The following is a 10,558-nucleotide window of genomic DNA, read 5'->3' as shown; positions in this document are numbered from 1 at the left end:
GGGGGGGCTCAGTTTTTTTCGGGGTCCTGAGCTGCCAGTGCCACCCCTGCTGGGGCAGGCTGGGTTTTGGGGGGCACTCTTTTTCCCTCCCCCAGCAGCCCTGCTTTGCACCCCCCCCCTCACTGTGGGATAGGGGGGGCCAACAGCAGTGTGATGGAGTGGACTGGGATGCAGGAAAGCTCACGGAGATCGAGGTGCAGGGGAGGGGGGTAAGGGTGACCCCAACAACCCACTCCCAACCCCTGGTGCTGGGGGGGCGGGGGGGGAAGGAGGACACGCTCTGGGGTGGGGGGGGATCACGTAGCCCAGTTCAGCAGGCTGCTCGTCGCCTCTTTGCTCTTCATCCTCAGTGGCACCAGGGTGGGCGACTTGTAGTCGTGTTCGGGTGCCGGTTCGAAGGGGTGGGTGCCCAGGGCTGGGGGGGGGAGGCTGTGAAGGGAATAGAGGCTGTTGATGGTGGGGTGGGGGCCGGGAGAAGTGGGGATGCCCATGAAACCGGTGATGTTGCTGTGAGCGTGGGGGTACGGAGACATGCAGGGGGACGGGATGTTCTCGGGGGGCAGGAGCCCCCCAGGACTCCCGGGGCTGGAGCTTGGCCACAGGTTGTTCTGCAGCTGGAAGAAAGAATGAAAAAAAAAAAATTAAAAAGAGCCCAAAGTGAAGCAGGGGGAGGCCAGATGTGGGGGGGACACCACATCCCCCCCCTTGCATCCCCCCACCCCCCCAGGGTGCACAGCGAGTGATGCCTTTGCTTTATTTTAGTTGCTTGGGGGAGGGGGGGTTTGAATCCTGGTCGAAATCTTCCTCCCCCCACGCAGGGTGGCCATGGGAGAGGGCGGCATCCCCCCTCACATTATTCACATTATTTTTATGCTGAATTTTACATTATTTTTATGCTTTTTGATGTTTGGGGGGAAAAAAAAAACCCAATCTGGACAGTTTCGCAGAAAAAGGGGGGACAGTTAAAGGGGTTTCCTTGGGGGGGGAATACCCCAAAACCTGCCCCAAAGGGCGTGTTCCCATGGGAGATGGAGGGGGGACATAGAGCAGCATCTTCCTGCATGTCACAAAATGGGATGCTGTGTTTTTCCTCCTCCTCCATCCGGTGCTGCGTGATTTTCCAGAGGGTGGGTGGAACCGCAGGGCCCGTGGGGAAGGAAAAAGGGGCAAGAATGGGTGATGTGGGTCACTCCACAGGGACCCCGGGTGCAGTGGGACCCCCTGCCTGGGGCGGGCACAGGGCTGGGGCAGGCAGCCGCGGTGGCACCTCTCACCTCCTGGATTTTGCCGTAACGTTCCCGTTTCCGCCACTTGGCCCGTCGGTTCTGGAACCAGACCTGGGGGATGGAGGGAGGGAAGGGGCTGAGGTGTAGGGACCCCTGCCCACCCGGGGCGAGATGGGCAGCCCTCTGCCCACGCCCACCCTCATCTTCCCGGCAGGAAAAGAGCCCCAAGGTGATGCTCCAGCATCCTGGTACCCGGAGATGGAGAAAGCTGCCCTCGTGTGCAGCCCGGTTTGAGCTCAGCAGCCTTTTCTCTACCAAGAGCAGAAATATCCCATATTCCTCTCGGAAAATAAGTGGTTCTGCTCCGTGCACGATCCTTTTCTCTCCCTTTTGCTCCTGGGTCTCGTGTACCCCAAGTGCTGATGCCCTGAATGAGGTTCTTGGGGTCCTGCGTGGTCACGATGACCCACCTGCGTGTCCCCTCTGTGCTGTGGGGAACTGGAGCTGGCTGGGACAGTGACAGCTCCAGCAGCGTCTCCCAGAGAGCAGGAGGAGGCACTGGGATGCTCGTCACGGAGCTCTCACAATTACTGGTAATTTCATCTAAATCCGCCCCAAATTGGGGCTCGGAGGCTGTGGTGGGCGCTGCCTGGCCGGCTGGTTGCAGGTTCAGGGTGCACGTCCCCTGCCTGGACCTTGTCCCTGGCTCCTGCCCCACGGGGAGGGCAGCACCCAGCACCTGATGGGTGCTCCTGGGTCTCTTTGTCACCCCCCTGCCTTCGCTTTCCTCCCCGCCGGGTGCCCCCCTCCAGCTGCCTCTTCCCACCGGGAGCCTCAAACCACACGGAGACACAAGCGTGATGCCGGAGGAGCCGGGGTGGTGAGGGAGGACCTCATCCTGCCCCTCGTCCTGGGATCCACCGCCCCCAGCCCCATCCACGCTGAGCCCCGGGGACCCATCTCCCGGGATGGCAGCTCGTCCTGGGCTGGAGGAAGCTGAGTTGGGGGAGGCTGGGGGTGATGGATGTGTGTGTGGGGGGATGTCACATTATGGGATGCTGGGGTTGGAGGGAGAGGTTGGGAATGACCTCCCAGATTTTGGCTATTCCCACCCCTTAGGTGCCGGGCTGCAGAGAGGGGAAAGGGGAGAACTGGAGAGAGCTCAGAGAGGCAACTGGCACTGGCATTAGCATAATTCTGGGAAAACCAGCTTCTAACTCGGCATCACCCTGCGGAGCAGCGAAAAGCCTCTTCCAACTCTGCCTGGCACCACCCCAGGGTGGCTGTGCCCATCCCTACGGGAGCCAGGGACCCATCCCTGGGACCTGTGCCCGTCCCTGGGACCCGTGCCCATACCTGCACCCTGGCTTCGGTCAGGTCCGTCCGTAGTGCCAGCTGCTCACGGGCGTAGACGTCGGGATAATGCGTCTTCTGGAAGACCTTCTCCAGCTCCTCCAGCTGGAAAGTGCTGAAGGTTGTCCTGTTCCTTCGCTTCTTGCTCTTGCTCCTGCCCAGGGGCTCGGGGAGCTCGGCCCTGCCATGTTCCCGGAGGCTGCCCAGGGGTGCTGCCAGTGGGCACCCCAGCTCCCCCGGGGCTTTTGGGGGGGCCCGGCAGGCTGCGGGCATCGCCTGGTACCCGCCTTTGCATCCCTTCTCACCACCTGCCGGGGGGAGAGGCACAAGACAGGGGGGTGTTAATGGTGTTAATGAAGCCAAGAGCCCCCCCCGTGCCCGCAGCCCCACCCCTCCCATTCCTGCCTAGTCCTGGTCATCCCGGAGGGATGTCAGGGTACAGTCCCAGGAGAAAGGGGTTCGGCACAGACACGCAGGGGGTCAACATCACCGGGGAGGGCAAAACCTCTGCTCAGCGTGGGGGGCTGTGGGCAGACAATGGTCCCTGAGGGGGTGGGGAGGAAGCCAGGCCGGAGCAGTGGGTGCTTGGGGACCCTCTTGGATGGTGCCACCAAGGGGTGCGGGGTGGGTAAGGGGGGACAGAGAAGATGAACGCGGGTCCGGCTGGCAGACAGGGCTTTGCTCAACCCTCCTTGTCCCCCTCCTTGTCCCCCTCCTCGTTCCCCTTCTCCCGCTCCCTTCCAGCACGGGCTGACCCCTCCATCCTGCTCAGCTGTGCCAGGGGCGGAGACGTTGGATCCACCAGTAACCCCAGTCTGTCCCAGCACTGGGCTGTATCCAGAACCCCGTGCTTGAGCTCGGTTCACGGGGATCCTCTGCCTGCCCACCCCCCCCGCCCCAGCCAGCATTTCCCTGTAGCCATAACTCTCAGGAAACCGTTTGGAAAGGAGTGAAAAATAAAACTCCCCTTTTTGCTCCAGAACCGCTCCCCTTCCCCACCCTCTGGTGGGGCCAGAGCAAGAAATTTGGGGGGTTCCCCCCTTCCCCTCGCTGTTCCTGCATCTCTGGGGTGTCCGATGAAATGGGTTCAAGGAGGTAAGTCGCTGCCACGCGTTTCGGAGTCACCTTTGTCCCCTGGGAGGGACACACGGAGCTCAGGGACTCTGGCCGATGCCGGGGGCTGCTGAGACCCCGAGAAGCTGAACTGCTGAAGGGAGAACTGAGGAGGGACTTAGCAGATGGGGGGGACACCTCGGGGACTCCCAGCAGCCAGGGGGGGATGCAGGGGCCTCATCCAGGAGGGAAACAACCTGAAAATGCTGGGTTTTGCCCTAGTTCTACCCCCCCAACCCAAGCACCGTGTCCAGAGATTTGGGCTTGCTGCAGGTGGAGGCCACCGGCCCCCCCGGAGGGGCAGGATCAGGCCCACGGCGGGGCCTTGGGCACAGCTCAGCGCTCGGGGCCGGCGAGCGGGGAAATCGCCTCGTTCCGGATGGATCCTCCTTCCCGGCCTGTTCCCATCACATCCCTGGGGAGCGCAGGAAAGGGGTCCCCATCCCTGTGTACCCACCCGGGGCTCCACATCCCCCAAAACCTGCCCCCGCCGCGGCCTTTTCCGGACTTTCGGTTTTGATTTTTGGTTGTTTCCTAATTAAGGCAATTTGGGGGTTACAGCGCGCAGGCGAGAGCTGAGGTCCAGATGCTTCGAATTAAGGGGAAAATGTTATCGGGGGGGGGGGGGGGGGCGATTGCTCCCCACCCCTCTCGGTACCGACCTGTCCATGTGCCCGGCGGTGGGGAACGGCGAAGGGCTGAGGCCAAATTGCCGTTTCCTCCCCGCTTTGTCCTCCGAAGGGTTTGGCCACCGGGCCAGGGAGTTTCAATGATAAAAAACAAGCCCCATCGAGGAGCGGAGCGAAGGCAAAAAACTCAAATATGACCGAAAATAAGGAAAAATGACCGTAATTAAAAAATCTCACTCCACAAAACGGTTCCATAAAGGCATAGGGTTGGTTTTGATTTTTTTTTCCTCCCCCCCCCTTTTCCAAAGGCAACGTGCGCATTTCCGAGTGAAATTTCGGCATTGGAGACAAATAAATAAATGGCCAGAAAGAAGGAGAAGGCAGGAAGGGAGCAGGATACGGGCGCGGAGCTAAATAAACACGGTGTCGCAGGGGGACAAGAGGATGGGAAAAAGGGACGATAAAAATATTTCTCTTCCCTCCCCCTCCCCCCCCCAACCAACCCCTCCTTCCTAAACTGACACCCCCTGAAAGATTTGGCGGCTCTGGGGAAGGCAGCAGCTGGGGAACAGCTGTACAACCCTTGGGTTAACCGGGAGGGGAAAAGGAGAACTGAAAAGGGATCATTAGGGAAGGGATGGGGGCACGGAAAGGGCTCCCGGGAACCGAGGAGGGGGGAAACACCACAGCCGCCAGCGAAAGGCACCCCCGGGGACCGCAGCATCCCCCCCTCCCCGCCGCACCGGGAGCAGGTAAGTGCGGTGAAGGGGACCGGCCCGGTGTCTCCGGTATCCCCGGGGGGTTTTCTACCTGTTCCCCCCAGTCGGGAGCTTTGCTGGGCCTCACCTGGTTCCCATTACACTCGCGGCGCTGCCGTTTTCTTCTTGTACTAAAGCGAAAGGGGGGGGAGGACACCGAGGGACTGGGGAGCCCCGGACGGACAGGACGAGCCCGGTGAGCCCCGACGGTTCCGGTCGGGAGGGAAAGTGTGAGGGAGCGGCGGATGTTACTCGGTCGGTGGGAGCGGTGGGGAGAGCCCCGGGGAAGGACCTCGTCCTGCCCGAGCCTGGGGCGGGGTGCGGAGCCCCGGTGCGCAGCGACCGGGAGCCCCGGGAGCCGGGGAGCGATGTGCGTCGGGAGCCCCGGAGCCGCGTACCGGGGAACCGGGAGCCCCGGGGAGCCCCGTGCTCTGCAAGCCCCGCGGTTCGGTCTCCCGAGCTCCCGGGAGCCGAGGGCGCTGCCCGGACCCCGAGCCCCGGGCCCGGCCGCCGTGCGGCCGGTGCGCCGGTTGCTGCGGCCGGTTCTGCCCGGTGAGGCCCGGGCACGGGAGGCGGAGGCCGGACAAGCCTTTCCAGCCTCCGCCGAGGGACGGGGCCGTTCTCCGTCCCCGGTAACGGGCTCCGTCCCCGTCGGGACCCGCCGCTTCTTCCACCCGGGGCGAGGCGGGCCCGGGCCGGTCCCCGCCGTCGCGGCAGCGGGGCCGCGTCTCTCCCATCGGCGCTTCTCCCTCTTTTTCTGCTCCGCGTTCGTAAGGGGGAAACGATCCCAGAGACCTCGGTCTCTGTCGCGACACAGTGCCGCCTGCTCTCGGAGACCTCAGTCTCCGTCGCGACACAGTGCCGGCTGCCCGACACACGGGAGCATCGGTCCGGCCCTTCGCCGCTTTCCCGGCTCCCGTCGGGGGATGCCCTGGCGACCTCCACCCCGCCGGGGCCATGTCGCGACAGCAGTCGCTTCGCTGAAGCCAGAGAAGGCGGGAGAGGGAGCGTGTCGGCGACAGGACGCTCTGAGGGGGGGCTCAGGGCTGGGGGTCCCGGCGGACACCGAGGGCAGCGGCAGGATCAGCCCCCCGGGGCGCGGGTAGAGAGGACGGAAGAGAAGCAGAAGGGAGCGGGGAGGGGGATGGCGGCCCCGGCTCCCCCCATCCACCCGCCGCTCGCCCCGGTACCTGCAGCCCCGGCCGGGTAGAAGGGCTTCGCATTGACGGCCACGGCGAGGGGGCCCGGGCCGGCGACCCCCAGGTACCGGGGCTCTGCCTTGTCCGGTGGGCAGCGGCCCGGGCGGGGGCTGAGCGGTGGTGGATGCCGGGGGGGTCCCGGTGGAGCGACCGTGTAGGAGGTGGGAGCCCGGGGGAAGGTCGGGGGGGGTCCGGCCCGGCGAGGTGGGGGAAAGGCCGGACAGCCCGGTGGCTCCATGCCGCAGGTTGGAGGGAACGGGGGCGGGCGGCGGGGAAGGGATTTTGTGCGGGGGGCCGGGGAGGAGGGGGATGGGGGGGATGGGAAGGGAGGGATCTCCAAGCACACCCCCAACCGCCCCCCCCATACACCCCCTCGCACACCCCGGCCCACTTCCCCCACTCCACAACCAGTCACGTGCGTCCTCCCATCCACTTCGTTAACCCTCTAATCCCAACTCCAACCCCCCCTCCACAGCCCCAAGGTCCCTTTCCCAGGGTGAGGGGGGGTCGGACTGGAGCAGCAGTCCCTCTCCATCCCCAAGGCGGGGGCCGTGCGGGGAGCCCCGCTCCCCCCCTTCCCAGCGCTCCCAGTGTCTCCCAGCTACAGGAAACGCCCAGGGCCCTTTCCTTGATTTCAAGCTTCATCCCCAACCGCTACCAGCAGCTCAAAATTCCAGGCAGGGGGGAGAAATTTCCATTTTTCAGACACCCTCGGGGTTTTTTTTCCCCCCTTCCCAAGCTGTACCGAACCCGTTCGTAGCCTTTCCCTCCTCCTGGTGGGGGCTGAGGCCTGGGCACGTCAGTTCAGGGATGATTGTGACCCTGGGACATGGGATCCAGGATCCCACGGTGCCGTGGCCGCCCTCGGAGCAGGCGCTGGGCTCCCCCAGCATGGATGATGTTCGCTCCCAGCACTGACGAGGTCCCATCCTGCTGCTCACATGTCCCCGCCGCTTGGTCCTGCACCCCAGGATTTGGATCCCCCCCCATCCCAGCAGCCTGGATTTGACTTTTGTGGTGGGTGTCGGTGGCGGGGCCGAGCGGATCAGAACTTGCTTGGACTTTTATTTTTCACCCCCTTTCCTCCCTGTTTGCTCCTGTGCATCCGTCTGCTTTGGAGCCACTTTGGCTGCTCCCCGGGACTGGGCGTTTGGCTTCGGAGGGACGGGGGTTTTCCAGTTTTGGGGGTGTTTGAGCCCAAAATGTTGGGGCAGGTTTGGCGATTCAAGGGCTTAGTGCCAAGGGGAGAGGGAATGAAATAAGAGGCACGGAGAAGGGAGCAGGTATCGGGCCTGAGGGTGATGTTTTACGCCTCCATTTGCTGTTTTCCCTTCTGAACACGGCGGACCGCGGCTTTTAACGCATCCCACGGCATCGTTCCTTGCTCCAGGTCTGGGGAAAAAAATATTCAGGTGCAGGTATTGGGGCTGCAGAGCGGGGAAGGAGCTGCACGGGAGCAGCAAAAAGAGGAGAAGGACCAGGCGGATCCCAGACATGCGCCGCTAAAAGAGCGGGACAACGGGATAACGCCGACCAGTAAAAACGTTACGGAGCGTTTATCACTTTTACTGGCGGCGCTGGGGCAGGATTTTGTTATCGTGGGGAACGCCGCGGCTCGGGAATTACGAGCCCATCTTGCTTCAAAGAGCTGGCAAGAAAAATAGGACGTGACCCCTTATGGGATTGATACGGCGACGTCGGGTCGCGGCGATAACCGGCGTTGCCGCGGGAGCGCCGGGCGCGCGGTCTGAACCACGGCTGGATTTGGCCGGCTCCGGGGTCAACAAAATTGTATTTACAGGGAAAAAAAAAGAGCGTTTGGGTTGCTCAGAGTTATGCTGGTGGGGAGGCTTGCGAGGGGCTGGCTCTGCGGACGGGGGGGTCCTCACCCACCCTTTGAACGCCCGTCACGGCTCCCTCCGCATCCCGCCGCCTTCCCCGGCGCTTTCCCTTGGTGGCAGCTGGAGCTGCCGAGATTTTTTTCCCTGTTGGACTGTCTGCAGCTCGCTGCACCTCGTGAGTTATTGCTGAAACGGGGCCTGGGAGCCCTCTGGCACGGGACGAGTCGTTAAATATTACTAAACAGAGCGTAACGCCTGTAAAGGCTTATTGGTTTCACTGTACCTCTCCCAGTTTTACTGCTGGATTTATTTAAACGTAAAGGATTTGAGCAGCAGAGGGATGAGTCTCTCCACGTGTGCCGGGGATGCGGAGGAGGCTGGTTTGGGATGCGCTGGTTTACCCGGCTTGGAGCCAGCACTAGGACTTGCGTGGGCAGGTGGAGGAGGTCTTGGGAAGGTGGGTTTTGGGGTATTTGGGAGCTGAAGACAAGTGTGAGGAGAGGTTGGGGAGATCTTTTGGATGTTTGTGGGGTTGGTGTTGGTTTGGGGTGGTGTTGAGGGGTTCGGTCCCTCCAAGGAGCAGGGCTGAGGACCAGAACTCCTGAGGTCTTCTTCTGAACCTGCTGCCAACCCTCTGCCCGGGGTTTTCTTGCATGTAGAGCCAGCCCAGGGTGCCTCATCCTGCTGCCTCAGTGGGTGGACGATTTGGGTGCTTCGAGGCCAGGGGAAAAGGCTTTTTTGGGGGAGCAAGGTGGGTGCCTCTCCTTGGGGGCACCAGGGCTCTGCCCCTTGCACCAGGGATGGGGCCACTGTTGGATCAGCCGGGAGAGGGAGGTCACCACGGGCTCCTGGGGCTCACCAGATGATTCAGAGGCAAAAGATGATCCCAACAAAGCCCTCAGCTGAGAAGCTTCCAGGAGAAACTTTTCACGATGACTCCGACATCTCCGCTGGGTCGGCTCTTGGATCAAAATGACCTTTTGTGGCCCCGTTTTAATTACATCTGCCACCAAACGAGCCACAGCAAGAGCCACCAAGTGCAGCAGGAGGACTCCAGCTTGATGTTCCATGGGCGAACATTTTCTGGTTTTAGTTTCTCTCTTGCTGGGAGGAGGAATTCTGTTTTTTTCCCCCTGCTCTTTGCATCCCATTGGCTTTCCCGACCGTCTCAAACCATCCCAGAGAGCTGCCTTGTCTCCCCTGGGATCAGGAGCTGCCACTGAAGAGCTCGGCGAGAGGCCGGGGAGGGTTTGCATAGTTCTGCGGTTGGTAGGAACGGCCCTGCTCAGCCGAGGCTCTGCCACGGTACCAAGAGCTTTGGAAATGCCGGAGAGGCGCGGAGCAACGCCTCACGCACGGGACCGGGAACAGGCTTCTCCTTCTCCGAGGACATCCCTTCCCTCCCAGCCTGAAGGCCGAGCAGTGGGCGGTGTGGGTGAGGACCAGCGATGGTGGTCCAGCCCCATGGATTTTTATTATTATTCTTTTTCCTCTGTGATCTGGAGTTTGGGAATTAAGCTCATTCCTGGGAGCCTGCTGGGAAAATGCTATGGTTTCCTCTGGAAAGCAGGGAGGCAGCTCAGCTCAATGTGGCTCTGGTACACGAACTTCAGGGTCAAGGCAGAAGGGACAGAGTTTGGGGACAAGTGTCCTCCTGATGCCACTATTAGACACCAAAGCCCCCTCCAACATGTAGAATCCCTGGCTGTCTTGGGCAACCACCGACCAAGCTTGGACCAGGGTTTGGAGTCTGTTCTCCAGCTCTACTCCTCTCCATGCCCAGGCCAGGTCCTCAGCCGGGAGGAACACCACAGGTGGACAAAAGGAGCTGGAACAACACAATGAAGGCTGTTCCCTCTGTCCTTCACCATCGCAAGGACATGCATTTTGGGGAAGCCCATGAGGTTCTTCCCTTGACCGAGGAAGATGTGGGACTTCGTTGGCCATGCTGGCTGCTCTTCTGCTTGTGTCCCCAGCCTGGGCTCCTCTGGGCTCTGCGCCCCACGGTGAGGACCTTCTCCTAATCCCCAGGGGAGATTCCTCCCTGGCTGGTTTGTATCCCTTGTTGGGTGCCAACATGGTCTTCTGGTTCATCCTGGGCACGTCCCTGCGTCTCTCTGTCACGCTGGGACAATAATCTCAGCCCTGAGCTGCAAAGGGAACCCGTGTCCTTCCTGGCATATTTATTTTTCGCTAAAGCTGCAGCACTATCACGGGTTCAACCCTTGTCCGTCTCCCAAATATCCCAGAAAATCCTCCAGTTCCTCGTGCCCGACTCATTGTAGAGCTTCATCCCAAGCTGTGGTTCGACCTCGCTCGAGAACGTGCGCGTCGATGGCAGGGAAAAAAAAAAAGACTTTATGAATTCCCCTGGGGAACGTCCCTCGGCCATCGCAGCCCTGTTTGCGTTGGGGAGCGGGAGCCGGAGCCCCTCGGCCG

General features: G+C 61.8%; 1 protein-coding gene across 1 annotated transcript; it reads right to left on the bottom strand.

Moving 5' to 3' along the window:
- Positions 1-296: 296 nt before the first annotated feature.
- ALX3 (ALX homeobox 3) lies at positions 297-6,516 on the bottom strand. Its single transcript, XM_086627129.1, has 5 exons — positions 6,270-6,516; positions 5,895-6,059; positions 2,583-2,887; positions 1,226-1,337; positions 297-628 (listed from the first exon to the last, which is right to left on the bottom strand). The coding sequence occupies exons 1-5, from the start codon at positions 6,514-6,516 to the stop codon at positions 297-299; spliced, it is 1,161 nt and encodes a 386-aa protein (XP_086483255.1).
- Positions 6,517-10,558: the final 4,042 nt, after the last annotated feature.

Source organism: Tauraco erythrolophus, chromosome 27 (genome assembly GCF_009769465.1).
Source record: "Tauraco erythrolophus isolate bTauEry1 chromosome 27, bTauEry1.pri, whole genome shotgun sequence".
Lineage (NCBI taxonomy): Eukaryota > Metazoa > Chordata > Aves > Musophagiformes > Musophagidae > Tauraco > Tauraco erythrolophus.
Note: the sequence above shows the minus strand (reverse complement) of the source record. Positions and strands in the feature narration are given on the sequence as shown.